We start from the raw sequence: 17,693 nt of genomic DNA, 5'->3' as shown, positions 1-17,693 counted from the left end.
ACGGCCCACGACCTGGAGGCTTACCAAGGTTTAGGCAACTATTGAGAGGAAGTGTAACATTGATGATCTGCCAAGCCTACTTGGCTCTTCTCCGGACTACGCTAACCAGGTCTCGGGTTGATGCCACACAGTAAAGGCGGTGAAGGAGCACTTGATTTTAATTCGGGGCTGAGATTAAGCTGGCCTGCTTATTCTCATGAGACCAGAACTCGTCTTAAAAGAAATATTAGTCCTGCCTTCCCCCACCTTTTGATTCTGTGTACCCCCCTCGCCTTTCCCAAACGGCCAATTCAAGGCTCCTAATCTACAAGATGAATTACCCATCACGGAATGATGATTCTCTTCTCCATCCAACCTGGAACCAGAGTCTCCCGCAATTGGCTGCTGATCTAACGACTCGTCAGAACCTTAATGGCATTGTGAATTCCAGAGAGCACAAGGAATCCGAAAACAAAATCACGAGCAAGCAAGTTCCAGTCGTCTTCAAGGAGCACGAACCATCACAGGAACTCTTTCCGGCGGTGGCAGAGGTGGCTTCCCCTGGAGAGCCACCTCGGAGCCCTCCAGGACACGAAGACACTTCTTGGAGTCCATCTGCGTCTCGCTACTCGGGTCGTATCTTCGGAGTGTTCACCAAGTTTACGAAATTCATTGGACCTGGTTTTCTGATAGCCGTTGCTTATATTGATCCTGGCAACTATGCTACTGATGTTTCTGCCGGCGCTGAAACAAAATTCGCCCTATTATTCATCGTCCTGATGTCTAATCTTTTTGCCATCTTTTTGCAGTCTCTTACTATCAAATTGGGTACTGTCACGGGTCTCAATTTGGCTGAGAACTGTAAGGCCCACCTACCAAAGTGGCTTACGATCATCCTGTACATTCTTGCAGAATCTGCTATTATCGCAACAGACATCGCCGAGGTGAGTATTCCTTCTTATACATCATTGGGATACTGATAAACCAGGTTGTTGGGTCCGCGATTGCGTTGAATCTCCTTCTTCGCATCCCCCTTGTAGCTGGATGCGCCATTACACTGGTCGATGTCTTGGTGATTCTCATCTTCTACAGACCCGATGGGTCTATGGTCGCAGTCCGTGCTTTTGAGTGGTTCGTCATGGCGATTGTATTGGGCGTGGTTGTCTGTTTCTGCATCGAGCTATCGCTCATCCGGAATTCCTCGGTAGGAGAGGTTTTCAGGGGATACTTACCGTCCGCTGCTGTTATTCAATCTAATGGGTATGTTCCCCTACATCGGTATTACACTAGTATTACTGACTACGGTATTTAGGTTATATCTAAGCTGTGGGATCCTTGGAGCAACTGTGATGCCTCACTCTATCTTTCTGGGAAGTGGCGTGGTACAATCACGCTTGAGACACTTCGATATCCAGGAAGGTCATCTAAGCACAACGGTTACTTCTGGAGGTGATGGGGATGAAAAATATCGCCCTTCCGTCGCTGCTATTCGGCACTGCCTTCAGCACTCCATTGTCGAGCTTGCATTGACCCTGTTCACATTTGCCCTTTTCGTAAACAGCTCTATTCTTATTGTGGCTGGTTCCTCTTTGTTTGGCAATGTCGAGGCTGCGGAAGCAGACCTTTTTGGAATCCACAAACTTCTGTCGGATACTATTGCTCCAGCTGCAGGCACGACTTTTGCCCTGGCACTTCTCCTGTCCGGAATTTCGGCAGGAATCGTCTGTACAATGGCAGGGCAGATGGTCAGCGAAGGGATGTTGAACTGGAGGGTTGCTCCATGGCTCAGACGGCTCCTCACGCGATCGATTAGCATCATCCCGAGTATCATTATCGCCGCCGCTGTCGGGAAAGCAGGACTCAATGCTACGTTGGCTGCGACCCAAGTGGTCCTGAGCGCTATTCTTCCATTTGTCACTGCTCCTCTGATATATTTCACCTCCCTGGACCGATATATGACAGTCACTACAAGGGTGCCACCCGGGGACGATGTCGAAGGTGTGGAAATGGGGAACCATTGGGCGGTCACGGTGGTGGGTTTCCTGATTTGGATGGTAATTGCCATTATGAATGTTGCTTTGCTGGTCCTAGTGGGCTTGGGCAAGATGTAGGAGAAGGGCGCCGAGTGTCACGGAGTGACCGTCGGGCAGGCGTGGGCGATGTAACAGTGATCAGGATTGTCAGAGCTATGTACGAACGGTCTGTGAACCAACGTGCAGGCCTGGCAGGAAGACAAGGAGTATAAATATTCGGCAATGAGGTCTCGTATGTCGGTGTCGTTCTGGTGAGCTTGTACCAGCCTGCGAATCTTCTTGGGTGTCCGTAGGTATGCTTCCTGTCCTTTAAACACATTCTTCAGCGCCAGATAGATAGATCTCTCATCTGGTGTGATTTTGGCCATTCTTCTCTACGGCGTGGCAGCATAGAGCTGCAGTCGGACGATAGGTTGTAAAGAGGAGGGATCACACGAGTGGATGACAGGCTACCTCGCAATTTTGGCGGCGTTAACATAAGCGAGCACCCTGCTGCTGGGGTAGTCGTCTCTCTCACTGAGCTGGTCGCCTTCGCAATGCTCCAGCTCGTTTGCCAAAGTGCGACAACGCCTCAATACTGCGCTGCGGTTTGGACGGCGCTTTGATGGCAACTTATCGCAGAGCTATTGATCACGTTGGATTCCTGGTCAAAATCGAACGAGCAGGTTTTCCTTTGACCCTGAACCACTATTTTGCTTCGACTATCTCAGCGCGGCGAAAAGCTCGCATGGAGAAACAACTCCGGGATCTAAAATCGTGGCAGATTAATGACGACGAGGCGCAACCGCTGCTGCGTTTCAACGATGTTCTCAAAGCGTACGTGAGCAACGAGCAACATACTGTCGAGGAGTTCGAGGATGTGCTCAAATCTTATCACAAGGTTGCACGAAAGCGGTTTGTGGATAACGTTTGCAAACAGGCCATTGATCATCATCTCATATGTTCTGTAGACGGGCCACTACAGGTCTTTTCAGCCGAATTTGTGGGCAAACTGGAACATGATGCATTGAGGGCGTTGGCGGAAGAAGACAGCCATATCATGAATCGGCGGAGAAAGTTGGAAGGAGATCTCCAAACTCTGGCTCGTGCCATGGAGCGCCTCGCAGAGCCTTAAGCTACCGAGTCTTGGTTGTCTGATCAGGCTATAACGCGTTCGCAATGTCAGGCAGCATGACTTACTTTCTGAAGAGTCCACAGACCACTATCTACCAACTATAGCAGCAGCTTCCATAATCGGGGACGCGTAAGACTGGAGCAACCCATGATCGTCGCACCGTTTACCACAGTTTTATTTTGGGACCCATTTGTTTTTCCACCAGGGGCCCGTGGCTTCACTGTTGCCGAATGGACAGTCCGAGAATAGACTAACGTCCGGATCGGCTTCTGGTCGCGGAGAATGACAGCTTCGAAACACGCAGACTCAGCGGTGGTGGCTGGAGTCGATGTAGCTGATGGAGAATGTCTGGAGCTTGCTTCGGTCTGGACATCGTCGAAGAGACTTGAAGTGCATATGCTCGATGATGGTTGCGAATCTCGCCATCGTGGGAGCTCAACGCGCTCTGTGGCAATGGCATCTGATTGATGTGACCGAGTTAGGAGTTGATGGGAATCTAGCCCCAATACCGATAGCCGAGGTGCCGTGGGATGAGGCCAATTAGGCACTATTGAAGCTGAACCGGGGTGAAGTTATAGGGCGGCTTGTCCTGTTTCATTGAAAGTCGCTGGCAGATCAGCGAAACATGAAATCTTCAAATGATCCGGGAGATACATCCTGCATCGCCTTGCCCTCCATGATAAGATTGACGATGCACTGTCCGATCAGCTGGCACGTGCCATCGTCTCTCTGCACTGGAACGAAGGTTGTTGCTGCTCCGATAAAGATACAAACTAAGTCTCCTGCCTCAGCCCCAAGAGTTCCCAATGCCACACGACCGCTTTCGGTCGCGAGCAATTATGGCCCCGTAATGCAACCTCGCACATTCGCCTCAATGTTTTGCTGTTGCTGATCTTCGGGACGATGATTTCGTGCTTCGTGCTGACCCGACACCTCCTAGACCCACAAGCGCTGTGCATGAGCCCGGTGCTGCATATTCGTTGCGCAGCTGATCAAGGATCGTCCCGCGCTCCACAAAGTCAACATCCCGCTCGAAAGGGATGACTGCACTTGGATTGGGTGGAGTTTCTGCTCGCTCTGGGACCGGCCCGCCGTTAGCGGAGAAAGGCCGAGTGGGTGTCTGACGCACGGACCGCAGCGACGAGTTGATTGTTGTGGCCCGTGCCCCCAGCCGTAGAAATCCACGGCTAGGCGCCAAGAGTGTTTCACGGTCAGCGATTAAAAGTCGTCGCCTGTTTCACAACTGCGCATCGCGGCAGTGTTACTCTCATCCAGTCCATTCTTCTGTATGAGTACCCTCAACTACAATTGACGCGCTGTTGCAGACACTCGTGAACAGAAGCGAGAAGAAACCTTCATGACGAGAATGTGAAAATCACGAAATATGGGAACATGCTTCTTGTTACCGCCAGATTTTCGTGGTTCACAGATAGCACGCACTTTACTGGCAGCTCCGTGCGCATATGTCAAACCTCAGTCTTCCGGAAACAACCTCACGAAATGGACGTTGATGTGCGTTCTTCGCTTGCCTTCAAGAGCTTTCGGCCTGTAAGTCCACATGGCGTTGAAATTCCAGAAGGGCCCTCAGGCATTGAGACTCTTGTCGAAAGGGCAGAACATTCGACGCACGGGACGTTGGGCGATCAATATCCCACTGAAAGGAGCGATGAACTTCGTGTCGAGAAACATCAGCCTGAGGCAAGCTGCACATCCCAAGACGATGCCTTACCTTGTCCACATCCAGCTCTGCGCCGAAACCGGTGCCGCGTTTGGAGACGACCTGGCACGTGCCGGAGACATCAGAATGCTATCGACTGCTGATGAGCGGACACTGTTACTGATCACTTGGCTCACTACCCAGACAGTAAGTTTATGTTCATGAGTGATGCTCATTTTCATCTAGAAAAGACCGCTACGCTGCTTTCATTGTATCAAGTGCCGTGATGAGCCGTTATGTCCGGCCTTGTTCCGCCTGACTTCCACCTAATTCTATCTTAACTGGTGTACCACGGTATCTGCTTGTTCAGATTCCGCGAAAAGCCGTCCTTGTCAATCGTGACATTGGTATTGCTGTGAGGGAACACGACAACAGCTTCAGCCCCATACCACACCGGGTGAGTGGAATGGCTGGTCATCGCAGAGTTCCGTTCGCCTTGACATTGGAGGGCCTGACGGACACAGAGAATTGGTGGAATGAAGTGAAGACCCGGATCTTGGGAAGGTGACCGGACATTTCCCAGCCTCACATCCTCCGGTCGGTAGTATGAGACCAGGCGCCAACATTGTTCTCCTGTCTTCATGCTGATCGTCCTCTTCATGAGTCCGTCGCGTTTGAAAGGGTAGGAGTCGACCAAAGAGCCGTACAAATTGCTTTCGGCAGGCTCCTGGTGGTCGCGTGTTCGGTCCTCTGATGGGATGAGCCGTCCACGCTTTCCTGTCCCCTTCTCCTCGTCATCAAGTTCCCGGTAGACTATGAATGAATCCAAGACTCGACTTGGGCTCCAGTGGATGCCGTCTGTCCATTGCTTGATACCGGACTCATGCTCTTCAAACACGAATACGTGGCCACTTCTGACGTCCATCCCTCGCCTGGATCTGGGCAATCGAGAAAGAAGTCTGGGAAGGCGGCCTTGGATACAGGCTTCAAATAAGAGAGCCGCGTCAGATGTGTTTGCGACAAAGCCTTCATAACTTGGCTGAAGAACGGGTGGTGTTTGCGTCATACTGATGGTGCAAAGCTCCTAATACAAGTGGTGTGTGGAAAGGCAAGAAAACTCAACCCAACACCTGCGCTTTATAATAATAGGTCCAGCCCGGGATGACAGAAAGTTGGTGACAAGTCTAGGTTCGTAGCGAGGCCCGTGGCCTTTGCGAAATGTGACAGGTCACGGTGTCATGCACGTCAAGGAGCTCGCTCGGTCACTGGGCCTTATCCAATTGGCCGCCGCATCAAATTGACAACCAGACCACCAATTGAACAAGTCGAAGGGCGAACAATGAAAGCGAGACCTGTCTCATACTCCCTCTAATCAAAGCAAGCACTCGACTCCTCGCGAAGTTACTCTAGCTCTTCAAATCCGAAAGGTAGGCATACAACAGCAGATCTCGGTACTCTTGGCACGTAATATTTATGGCTTTACCTTGGTGCAGACACGTATCATAATCAGCGCTACCCCATGATCAGAGACGTGGACTCTGGTGACGCGGCGCTTCTTGAACCTCCACCATGCGCCATTATCAAGATCATGGTTGACTTCTCCCAAATCACCAAGCAAGTCTGTGTGGGTGTCTATCTCACGGATGTCGACCTCCATGCCACGTTTGGAAGGGCCTCGCAGATCGAACAGGGGTTGGATCGTTGGATCGCGGACTTGCCTGCGAATATCCGGCCTCGGCTCCAATCGAATGGAATCATTTCTCTGCGGGATGCGAGAGCGCCACGCTGGGTGAAGAGGCAACGATTGGTGCTAACGATAAGGTATCACAATCTACGGACTCTCATGTTCGGCGCACTACTTCTAAGATCTACGAAAGAGGAGCGAATAGCATTCCCGGAGTCGTACCAAGGCGTACAGAAATGCCTCGAGTCAGATAGACAAACCATTGAGATTATCTATGAGGCGCTTCAGCACAACGACTTCTTCCGCACCTGGTTCTATAATACTACGTACACCGTCTACGCCGCTTCCATCATCCTTGTCTACATCACACGTGAAGCTCCTCAAGGTGAAATTCAGTCTCTGCAACAGTTGGTCGGCATGTCCATCGACATCTTGGAGCTCATGAACGAGAGTGTCGTTACTCAAGCGGCAGCCAAAATGCTCAAGAAAGCCAAAGATGCCACAGAGCAGGGACCAGATGTGAGCACTGAAGTCATCGAAGACGGTCGCCTGCTCAATCATTATTGGGGCCGCCTTGACCTGATCGATGGAGACTTCTGCTCCACGTAGTTACTTGTCTCGAATGCTTGGTGATACCGTCGATATTCACCATTCTCCAAGTGCTGTACATTCGCCTGTGGCGATTGAGCCCATGATATGCCCACGCCTGCAACCGCGATTGCAAGAGCGTCCGCAGCAGAGACTCCGGCGGATGATTGAGCTGTCGCTCTATCACAGACACTCTGCCACTTTTCGCCTTGCCATGGTCATTCTGTCCCACAGCACCCCATATCTTGTCCGGCTGGCCCACCATGATGTCGCCTGGCTGGTTTTGAATTCCATGGGCGATGTTGGGAACGCCGCCACCCCACTGTCAAGCCAACCGGCAAGGCGGGAAAGGTACGCACGATGTCTTTCGCTACTGTTGCTGCAGGTGCAGATATGTCAACGCCGGCCGGCATACATCCAATCACTACGTTATGTTGGTGTATTCTCCCGAGGACATAGCTCTTGTGGTCTTGTCGATCGTGTCCTGCGATCATCGGGTGTACCTCACTGATATTGCCTGGGCCATGTTGAGCTCCGTCTTTATACCATAAACACAACCAATGTGATGGATTTTAACGATTCGGCTCGCCATCGCGGTGCACGAGGCGGCGATGTATGAAGGGATGTTGCCGACGTCGCAATGATTGTTCGGATATCAGCCCCGTAGAGCTGAAAGGAGGTTTGATGTTTGCACAATATCGCACCGCGCTGCAAACCACAAGGACATGCAGATTTGACAACTGCAAGCATTCTGGCAGAGTCCGAGATGAAAGAGCATGCTCAGCCTCATTGAATGATCGACCCCTGTCCACAGCATCGTTCAGCTGCGCCGCATGTGAAAGGCCCAGAATCGCGCCCTGCGTGCCTCTGAAAGCCAATTTTGGCCAGCTGGCCCTCTCATGTGCGCCGATGACCGTCAGGCTGTGTATTGAAGATCCAGCCAGCGCGAAATGAGCAACCAAATTGCCTTTAAAGCAAGTATATCGATCGCTCAGATCAGGCCGTAGGATTCAGCATCATTCCCCAGAAAGTTCGGAAATTCGGCGAGGCTGAAGCGCAGCCCTGCCAAGACGAGGTTTGATCGCTGCAATATAGTCGGCCTTGCATAGGTCACTCCTCAGCTCACTCCGGCAGCTATCTATTTCGTCGTGCCTCCTATTCTTGACGATAACGATGTCGTTTTTAACTCTGCCAGAGGAGTGTCGATTGATGGTGTATAGATACGCATTCAAAGACACCCGAATCAAATACATTAAGGACCTCCACTCTCAACTCTCGTCGGGTCTCACGGAACGGACGGATAGATCAGCTGTCCAGGGCCCTCACGGAGGCACTTTCTGTGCGCGTATCCGCAAAGACGCATGTACTAGTCTTCTCTTGTGTTGCCGTGAAATCTACAAAGAGGCAAGAGAGGTGCTTTACTGGGAAGCACGTCTTGATATCAGCTATGCAATGGACCAAAACTGTCACCTCGTTAGGATTTCTGCCTCACCTGCAGAATTGATCAATGTCAAGCTGCAGTACCGGGTACTGAATGCTCCTGGATTCAAGCAAACTCTACAGTCTATGACAAACATCAAGATGCTCACAGTCTATGGACACCATGTTATTTATATAGACGCAGTTCGTGTCAGGAACATACAATCTCGCGGGCAGCGCCGCTCAGGCGGTGTCGCCTCACACACAAACCATCCTGAGCTCCTCTATGAACGGATCAAGGAAGCCGCAGAAACGTTCGCCTTCAGACTAATTGGTCAATGCTGTACTTCCGAGAACCCCATTACTCAGAACAATCAAGTCGACAATCAATGTACTGGAATATGCCATGTCAGTAGACATATTCATACATGGGATTGGACAGGTCAGCCGTACAATCTAATGATGGAATTCGAGGTCTATAACTTCCCCTTGGCTTTACGGGAGGCAGTAAGTTTTTAAACTCTACCTGAGAGCTGAATACTGATACTACCCCCTTAGATAGCGGTACTTGATTTGAAAACAAAGTTGCTGCATATTTACAACAGCAAGGACGAGCATATCGGCGAAGCGATTCTGTTGGGGACTTTGAAATACTAGATTGATGTCCTGTACGCTGAAACACCCACCGAGCGAAGCTGGAGTAGCAGGTCTGTCCACCAAGAGCATTGCCAGCCGCGAGTATTCGAAAGATTTGCGCTACACTGCTAGTTGTAGCCTTTGGTGAAATGTAGCATGGCTGGGTAACAGACCAGCAAGACACCCGTACATTACCCCCCGGGTCCATAAAACCACCGTCGAAGAATCGGTTGATGATGCGATCAAAAGACCGGATAACATGACGGCCAATCCAGAACAGCCTCCTGATCGTCTAAGACTCGGGTACCGTTGCAGGATTTAGGATACAAATGGTAATTCGATAAGCATGATTGCGATGGCAGTGGTAGATACGGCGGCAAGGTTCCGGGGATGACTTTGAAGGGCTCGCCCTGAAGGTAGTGTTCTTGCATCACTCCGTACGAATTCATGAGGCTAGATATATGGTCAGCAAGCCGCTTCAAACAGAAACCCCAATTCGTGGACTGTGCATACCCCGAGATAATGGCTTCCATAAAGAACCACGAGGCCAATGTGAGCCACGCATGCTTGCCATGATCAAATGGTGGCAGACTTTGAAAGTCTATGAAACTTGCATAATCGATATCAGCGTCGACATTCACGACAGCGAGCTCGTGGTCGCTTGTGTCAGCCATCGTCTGGCGTCCGTGCAACTGTTCCAAATCATATGGGAAGTTATATGAGCGAGGTAGTGAGCGGTAGATATTACTCCGCCCCGCTGATGGCGGCCACCTCAGACTGCTTAATGATAAGTGTAGTCACTGCGTCTGGGCTGAAAGGTTGAAGGATATATTCGTGACTGGTGGTCAATCCTCAGAACCCTTCATTTCCACCAGCGAGCGACTGTTCGATGGACTCAGCGCTCTACCGGCAGGCGTATGGAGCTGTTGAATCGCCAAGCAGATGGTTCGCCCTTTGGGCACTCGAGCGGTCCCGTTTTGATCACGGGTGAGTAGCAAGACGTGGGCGTTCACAAGGCTGGGGCAGCATATGACGTACCAGTGTCTTCTCATCGCAGTCTAGCAAACACGAGCATTCTCATCGCCGCTGCGTCCGTGTGCTATCTGTGTTATAGGCTTGATTCACTTGACAGATTGCCTTGGCGCGTGAGATGGTAGATTTCAATTGAACACTGTCGACAACCGAACTGGCCTGTTATTCATGAATTTCAGCTTTCACCCGACATTGGTCAACGAGCGCGCCCGAAAAGGCCTGTTCACCTGCAGCTTGTCCTGACAGTAGTCAAAGAGCACCTGTCCCTGAACCCTCCGCAAGCAGAGAAGTTGGCTTATTGTACTGCACATCTCGAAAGTGCACGCAAGGGCATATGAGTCTCGGTGATAGGAGCCGGGGGAATGGGACTAGGTGTCAATTCATAACACGCAAGCCTGATCGTGGTGAAGCCAAAGGTGCAATAGCAGAAAGTGACAGCTAGTCGTGAGCACTGAAAGGGAGCTATGCGCAGCTCTTCTGTGTCCATAGGCATCTTTCCGCCTCATTCCATTGGATAAAGTGCCGTGAGCCGTTGACATTGTGCTCCCCGAGTAGAATTGAGAAGTCTGCTTGTGCGAAAGTATCGGAAGCAAATCTGCGCTGACCCTGAGGCTGATGCACTTGGGCTCATTCGATACCCATCACCACGGCGAGGCGCATCGTCACCACATGCATGCCCATATCGAGGGACTGTGCAATGCCGACAGCGAGCGAGCCCAAACGATGCCTCCTCAGACTGACGTGCTTGCGGTGTCTTGTCAATCCTGCGTGGACGATTCTAATGTGTGGCACATCTACTGTAGTCTGCACGCCATCTTCGGCAGATTCAGTGGCAAAATACAGATCAGCACATCACACCTGGCCAGCCAGCATGAGGTAGATAGCGTAGATATGAGCGGCGGATTCATCTGACCCTGAACACACCGCCGGAAGCTATGGGCAATGCCTTCAACCAATCGCACACCTAGTTGAGGGGTACCTAATGCGGTGGATTTTGAGTGTACAGGCGCTGGATCGGGGATGCGTAGAGTCTACGGCGGCCGTGGAGTCCAGGGCGGGCGGCCTCCCGCTGTAGGGCGTCCCTCTATATAATACTATATAGCTATTTATCACTTTAGTGCTTTGGTGCTTTGATCAGGGTACACTAATACAGTAAAGTATGCTAAGCTTTGAACACGTAATCCGTCGCTTAATATGCTTATCTAGACGACCGAGGTTAGACCTGGTCCCACGACATTCCCTGGCGCGACCGACATGCAGCCTAGTCTGTAACATGCGCTGTAATAGAAAAAGCACAAACCATTTACCTATCTACCTCTTCGTAGTGGTGCACCCTAATAACCTTTTCTCTTGTCAGTCTGCACCTCACAAGATATATGCAAAGCAGATATGGTACAATTCCTCCAGGCTTCACTATCATATTCTCTAATTATATTCACTTAGGCGAGACGTTGTATGTGCTCGGCAACCCCTTTCTCAGTAGGTGTAAAAGAGACTATGTTGGTAAATTCTATTCACAATGGTATTAGTGAGAGTTTCTGCACTGGTGTGACACACTTGACGTACAATCGACCTTGGTATACTTAAATTGTCTAGCAGGAATACGGTTTTTGAATAATAAGTTGATCTCACTAAAGGTTCTATCCTTTGTTTTAGGGAGGCGGAATCAGCACCATATGTTGCACAAGAGATTTATTCCGGCGTAGAAAAGTGCTGCTCTAGCTCCCTAGTTCCAAGCTATTCCTATTAGATTGTGATTGCACGTCTTTGGAGAACTTTACCTAGTGGTGAGAGTATATAGGTGTGATTGAGTTGTGAAATATACCCGTTAGGTTGTAGACAAATCGGCTGATAATAATAGTCTTATATCTGAGGCGACCTGACGGTGTCTTTATGACGATTGAGTAGTAGACTGGTCCAATGGTGATTATGTTGCAAAGTGTAGATATGACCAAGAGTACGCCGATAGCAAGTTGTGCACTCTATGACTCTGCCCAAGCAAGACTGCCAATAGTGATGAGAATGATAAACATAAATGTTATGCCGGTTATGTAGAGTGTTGCTCGCCCGAAGTGAGGGAAAAGGAGCTAGCAAATAAGACCGCCAATGATGTAGCATGTAGAAAGTGATATATTGAGGTTAAATGCCTGAACCTTGGAGAATCTAGCCTATTGAAGAAAGACAACAGAGTAACTGAGGATAGCGTTGCCGCAAAGAATTTGAGCTGCCCAAACTACGCAGTTCTATCTTGTTAGTAATAACTCAACATAGTGACTATAGACTTATAATCTCTGTTTAGCAAAGATCCGTGCCATGAAAGCACTCAAGGTACGTTGACTTTACGGTTTCGGCTCTCTCCATTTGTGTTGTATAGGTAATATATGTAAGCGTACTTTCCACTTACTCAGCCTTATTACTTGACTCCCCCCGCAGACGAGTTAGACTACGTCTAGCTTCGTCCAGGTTTCTGCGCTGCATAGAGTTCCAAGGTGATTCTAGCGTAAGGAATGCTCTAACAAAGAGGGGAAGTGGCTAAATCCATTGCAACGCGAAAGGTAATTTCTAACTGAGGTTGCCTTCTACACTGATGACAGCGCGAATGACACCTGATGAGAGTAAGATGCCGCCGCCCTAGTATATATAGATATATGCTGTAACGTATAGCCGTAGTTTTGTCGGAATAACTTCGGAAGTATAGGTAGTTGATAGAGTCTGATATATAAATAAATGTTATGCTTAGTAATGGATAGGAATCACCTGAAAAACCCCCCATGGAATACTGCATATTGCTTCCCTAAAGGTAAGGACTGATAGGCTAGGTGCAAAAAAAATGACGAAGATAGCTATAGCTATCCATACTATGAACATCATTATTGTTTTCCTACAGCTAAAGCGGTCTTAGTAGAAGCTGTTTATAATCAGGCCTACTAGTTAACCTATCAAGGTAGAGTTGGTCAAGCTAGACTGCTATGCCACAGTGATGAGATTTTTGCCTGTTATAGGATTAAATGTCCTGAATTTATTTGTGAATTGCGTCTGACTATAGAAAGAGGTGATCTAGATTAATTGTTAGTTGCCTAGTCCCACCAGCTCTTAACAATATACAATAACAATATTATAGCTCTCTATAATCAGACTCATAGATAAAAACATTGCCCAAAATACAGCCTTCTTATACTTCTTCACCGCTTGCAAGATTGTTAGCTTATGATCGGTGACATCGCTGTTCTCGGCTCTACAGATAAACTCCTGTACTTCGGGATTATTTAGGTCGAACTCGAGAACTTCCCGGCTTGTTGGGGTAACCTCTGTTGTTGCCATAACTTCAAACTTTTTGATTGTAGAAGATGTATAATAGCGGTAGGATATATAGAGAGAGAATATAGAGGATTGAGTCATTACATTGTGCATATATGTAGGTTTTTGACCACGACTACCAGCCCGCTACTGGAGTGAGCCCGAGATTTGCGAGCCCTGTAGGGAAGTAAGCTAGGGCCACTATACTAGGACCAGTACGATGCCCCCAGCGGATTTCTGGCTCCTACTTCCCTCATAGAAGGCTTCACTCTGTTTACTGCCCTGTTAGGGTTATCTAGAGCCCAGACTGGGCATCAACACGATATCTAGAATGATTATTTGAGGTCAATTTACGTTGCTTTGTGTTCAACGATATCCTGCTAATACTATAGCAGTTACAGTAGGTAGAGACCCAAGCACAGCTTAGTACGTATAATTAATTTTCCTCCTTCCCGCTACTATAGAGGCCAGAATTTGGAACGGATCGTCAGCTATAGCGGGAATAATCCCAATATATATATTGCCCGTTTAATCTTAGAGCCTATATTATGCTAATGGAGATGTAATGGCTATATCTAGTTTAGATTGCTAGCCATCGCGCCTATGCTTTCTAACTTAGCCTAGTAACTTAAGTCTATTAGTCTCCTTCTGAAGCAGTCAGTCTTTAATAGGAATACTGTAATTTGCGGGGAGGTAAAGAAACATTTGTGGTTCTATAGGTTTAACTTTCCCATTAATGGCAGTTTCTGCCTAGCTATACGTTTCTAGGGCCACCTCCTCCGCTTTTGCGTTGGCCCTGACTCACGGTTATCCACTGAACTTCCTTGTTTTGTAGAGAACTACACAATTGAACGCTTTAGTCCGCATTCAGCAATTTTCCAGCTATTTCCCTGAAACCATGGAAGCTATGTCGCTAAGGTCGGACCGTTTTTGTTTACCCCTCGCCCTCCGCATATGACAAGCTAATCAGCGAAATATACCGCCGCTAAAGCTGATAGAAGTGACTGTCACGCTAAGCTTCCCTCAAGCGATCCCCAAGTGCGCTCGTTAGCTTCTTCTATGAAGCGAGCTCCCACAAGACAATATTGCCCGTAATTTTACGCACAACAAAGTGACTCCTCTAATATAGAGACTGAATACATGGTATTAGTGAAGTTTTGCTGAGTCGTCATTTTGGTTAATTCAGAGGGTTATAGTCACAAACTTATTTATTATTACTAGGCAATAAGCTATTCTAATGCCTTACAGACCTATCTTAGGATTCTTCTTTCTAGTAGCTTCTAGTAAGGTGTTGGTGCTCTCCTGTAGAGTCTACACACACATGGCCCTATCACCACCTCAATTGACGCAAAGAAAATAGGGGATTGCAATAAGTTTGTGAGGGTTGTTGTCAAGGGTCCAAGGTTCTGATCCATAAAGTGAAGTAAAGGAGTCGTCACCCAGCTATACACCTTGAAATGTAATACTCTGTATGCCTGACATCATCTTGACGTTAATATTAGCCTTATCCTTGACCGGTTTGTTGAGAATCCTTAACTTGTTAATATCTAACCCTAAATTATCCACGCTCTCGATGTAATAGACAAGTGGTCTATATATAATATAGACCTCATCTTTGCCGCTTCTTGGATTAGTATAGATCTTTCATAGCTGTACTAGTAGTTGCAACTCTATGAGTGACCTAGCTAGTATATTTAGGTATAGATAACTGTCCTTCTGTTTTCTGATTAGTGAATATGTTCAGCCGGAAGCCCAGCTGGGAATCCGCAGAGCTAGACGATAAGATTTCTCAACCTTGATTGTTACTTCTCCTGTCCATGGTATTGATGACTTCATAGAAATGGTGCCGCTAGTATCTGGTAGGGCAAAATTGCTGGTGATGTATTAATATACTGCCAAGAGTCGTTGGTTGGAGTTGTAGCTATAGATCAGTGAGCCGAGATTCCCAAGGAGTTTTGCTACATTCGGTGGACAGTAAGCAACGTTAAACCATTTGCTTCACTTCTTCGGCTTATTAGTGAGGGTTCGCAGTACATTCTGATAGTAGAAAGCATCTCCTTCCACGCTCACTGCGCCCAGGAACGCATTGTATAGAGTAATTTCCATTACATCACCGTACTTACCTTGTAGATCTATCCGCAAAAGACGGCTACACCAATTCACCAGCGCAAACGAAGCACAAGTCTCAGCATAACAACCAGCGTCTTCAAGATCTGGAAGCAGGTAGGGTGGTCCAAACCCTTCCCATTGTCGAACAGAACCTATGGCGCCGGTAACGTATAGTTTTCGATCCGCCATATCTCGCCACAGTCGTTCGAGAGCAGGCTTAAGCTTGGTAACTTCTGTGTCAGTCGTAGCACGAGTCTCATTGAGGCTGTGCCAGGCTTGTGTCAGCACGACTTAAGAGGAGCATGATCAGTCCATTCCCAGCTGCGGATGGCTTGACTGAAGGAACCACATTGTTGTGAAATCGCCGAGAGTGCAGCCGATGAGACAGCGCAAGGTGTTGATGGCAGCTCCCTTCCATGTCATGCGAGCTGTCCAAAACTTCGCTGAGGTTAAGCGCGACGCCTCGGTGGTTGCGCAAGAATGGGATTGTTGAAAATGACGAAGCCATGGCTACCATACCGCCGAAAATTAGAAGCTCGCCAGCATGGAAAGCGTGCCACACGCATGCGGCTCGCCAGGATCACCTCCGTCTTATTCAAGTGGTTGACAGAATATGGGACAGAAATTCAATGACAGCTGCCTGCGTGAGTACTGCCGCCTTTTCCCAAACTCGCCTATACCAGAAATGCTAGTGGGAGCAGTGAGCTATTTCCGTGGAATCAAACATGTACACCGTCTATTTCACCTCCGAAGCGTGTCCATTGTAATTGAGCATTCTTACTTACTCTGTGTCGCTATCATCTGCTCCTCAAGAACTACATGGCCTTGACCTGTGAACGACTTGTCTTTGATGTGTTAGGTAAGGCTCCTGGTCCAATGAAGTAGATCTGAACTTGATTTGGAATGGATGTTGGTCCAGGGCTACAGACAGAAATAATGAGCCCTGGACCAGCGCGACCCTTCCTACGTCAAGTATTAATGCAGCATTTTGAAACACGTGTTTGACGAGATTCTGTCAGTGAGATTAGAAATAGTGCAGAATGCGAAGGGCGTGAACAAGGCCTCATCGTGCGGATACACGAAATAGGATCGAGGGTCGATCCGCCTTCAGCGAATCTTGTCCTTTGCAGAAGAGTGCTCAAGTTAGAAGTTGCGCTAAAAGCTTTCACGGTTCACTATTCGTTGGAAGCGAGAGTCATGACGATCCTATTCGCAACTTTGGGAGTGAACCGCGACTGCCATCGTTGTTTTGCTGAGTAACACGAGACATGTGGAAGCTCCTGTAGTGTTGCCTACCCGTGTTGTCTTCTCGAATTCAGGCAGCAAATTCCGGCACCATCGAGACAGCTATGTGGGAGAATTACGTTGTTTATGCAAAGGAACGATCAGTACTAATTAAATGATGGTAAACATAGAGGCGGCTAAGAAGCGGCTTGAATGTTATTTTGAGCTGAGGGAGATGGACAGACAGTAAGGCCCGCTTCCTGCGATCCGCTTGTTGCATGTAGATTAATTTGGAGTATATTGAGCGATTCTTGAATCCAACTACTGCTCAATAATGGAGCTTCTCCGTCGTAGCACCTCGCCATCTTGCGTAGGAGGACCCTTGTAGTTCTTGCGGCCCCAAACAAAATACCACAGCGCTGAAACCACAGTACCTCCAATGAAGACAACAGATCCGTAGTTCATCGTTTCTAGGGTGGTAGGGTTGAAAAAAGGGAAGCTGAAAAGGGGAAGGACAAACATGGTCCACGCTGCGGAAGATTGTTGTTAGTAGAGTTCACATACCTCCAGAGATTCTGGAAGCTGACGCACCTATAGAGACGACGTTGCAAATTACACCAATGACACCAAAGTCCCATGAACCTGCAGATAGGTGCTTGCGTCCGCCAAACAATGAGGCTACAATCGGCATAACGTACGCAATGGTCAAAAAGATAACAGCAGAGCCGCTGAAGGCGCTGAAGGCAGCATAGGACCCGAAGTAGATCAGACCGAGCAGGATTTGGGTAGCCATGCTCAGCATCATGGCGTTCAGAGGAACATCGAGCTTTGCGTTGACCTGCTTCCACAATCCAGAGCCTGGGATGGCGCCGTCTCGTGAGAATGCCCAGACGCAGCGAGATGATGCAGTGGTAACGGCAA

General features: G+C 48.6%; 8 protein-coding genes across 8 annotated transcripts in view; 3 read left to right on the top strand and 5 right to left on the bottom strand.

Annotated features, from left to right (window-relative positions):
* Positions 1 to 311: 311 nt before the first annotated feature.
* On the top strand, positions 312 to 2,090 carry HMPREF1541_10948 (uncharacterized protein; the record flags this gene model as incomplete). The annotated part of the gene is made up of 3 exons (XM_008715617.1): positions 312 to 923; positions 968 to 1,239; positions 1,292 to 2,090. 3 exons carry the CDS (start codon positions 312 to 314, stop codon positions 2,088 to 2,090), a joined length of 1,683 nt encoding a protein of 560 aa, XP_008713839.1.
* Positions 2,091 to 2,616: 526 nt separating this feature from the next.
* HMPREF1541_10947 (uncharacterized protein) lies at positions 2,617 to 3,126 on the top strand (the record flags this gene model as incomplete). The annotated part of the gene is made up of 1 exon (XM_008715616.1): positions 2,617 to 3,126. The coding sequence occupies one exon, from the start codon at positions 2,617 to 2,619 to the stop codon at positions 3,124 to 3,126; it is 510 nt and encodes a 169-aa protein (XP_008713838.1).
* A 916-nt stretch (positions 3,127 to 4,042) lies between these two features.
* Positions 4,043 to 4,231, bottom strand: HMPREF1541_10946 (uncharacterized protein; the record flags this gene model as incomplete). Its single annotated transcript, XM_008715615.1, has 1 exon — positions 4,043 to 4,231. A coding segment is annotated over one exon (189 nt), but the record flags the coding sequence as incomplete, so codon positions are not given.
* Positions 4,232 to 5,120: 889 nt separating this feature from the next.
* HMPREF1541_10945 (uncharacterized protein) lies at positions 5,121 to 5,708 on the bottom strand (the record flags this gene model as incomplete). The annotated part of the gene is made up of 1 exon (XM_008715614.1): positions 5,121 to 5,708. One exon carries the CDS (start codon positions 5,706 to 5,708, stop codon positions 5,121 to 5,123), a length of 588 nt encoding a protein of 195 aa, XP_008713836.1.
* A 594-nt stretch (positions 5,709 to 6,302) lies between these two features.
* On the top strand, positions 6,303 to 7,076 carry HMPREF1541_10944 (uncharacterized protein; the record flags this gene model as incomplete). The annotated part of the gene is made up of 1 exon (XM_008715613.1): positions 6,303 to 7,076. The coding sequence occupies one exon, from the start codon at positions 6,303 to 6,305 to the stop codon at positions 7,074 to 7,076; it is 774 nt and encodes a 257-aa protein (XP_008713835.1).
* Positions 7,077 to 12,005: 4,929 nt separating this feature from the next.
* On the bottom strand, positions 12,006 to 12,260 carry HMPREF1541_10943 (uncharacterized protein; the record flags this gene model as incomplete). The annotated part of the gene is made up of 1 exon (XM_008715612.1): positions 12,006 to 12,260. One exon carries the CDS (start codon positions 12,258 to 12,260, stop codon positions 12,006 to 12,008), a length of 255 nt encoding a protein of 84 aa, XP_008713834.1.
* A 3,177-nt stretch (positions 12,261 to 15,437) lies between these two features.
* On the bottom strand, positions 15,438 to 15,737 carry HMPREF1541_10942 (uncharacterized protein; the record flags this gene model as incomplete). Its single annotated transcript, XM_008715611.1, has 1 exon — positions 15,438 to 15,737. One exon carries the CDS (start codon positions 15,735 to 15,737, stop codon positions 15,438 to 15,440), a length of 300 nt encoding a protein of 99 aa, XP_008713833.1.
* A 1,356-nt stretch (positions 15,738 to 17,093) lies between these two features.
* Positions 17,094 to 17,693, bottom strand: part of HMPREF1541_10941 (uncharacterized protein) — a gene marked incomplete at both ends in the record, with an annotated part of 1,006 nt that continues 406 nt past the window's right edge. The window contains 2 exons of the mRNA XM_008715610.1: positions 17,094 to 17,302; positions 17,364 to 17,645. Coding sequence (XP_008713832.1) covers positions 17,094 to 17,302; positions 17,364 to 17,645 — 491 coding nt within the window. The remainder of the gene's footprint in view (positions 17,303 to 17,363; positions 17,646 to 17,693) is intronic.

The sequence above is a fragment of the Cyphellophora europaea genome (genome assembly GCF_000365145.1).
Source record: "Cyphellophora europaea CBS 101466 unplaced genomic scaffold supercont1.15, whole genome shotgun sequence".
In the NCBI taxonomy this organism is placed as follows: Eukaryota; Fungi; Ascomycota; class Eurotiomycetes; order Chaetothyriales; family Cyphellophoraceae; genus Cyphellophora; species Cyphellophora europaea.
The sequence above is the reverse complement of the archived record's forward strand: the minus strand, read 5'-3'. Positions and strand labels throughout refer to the sequence as shown.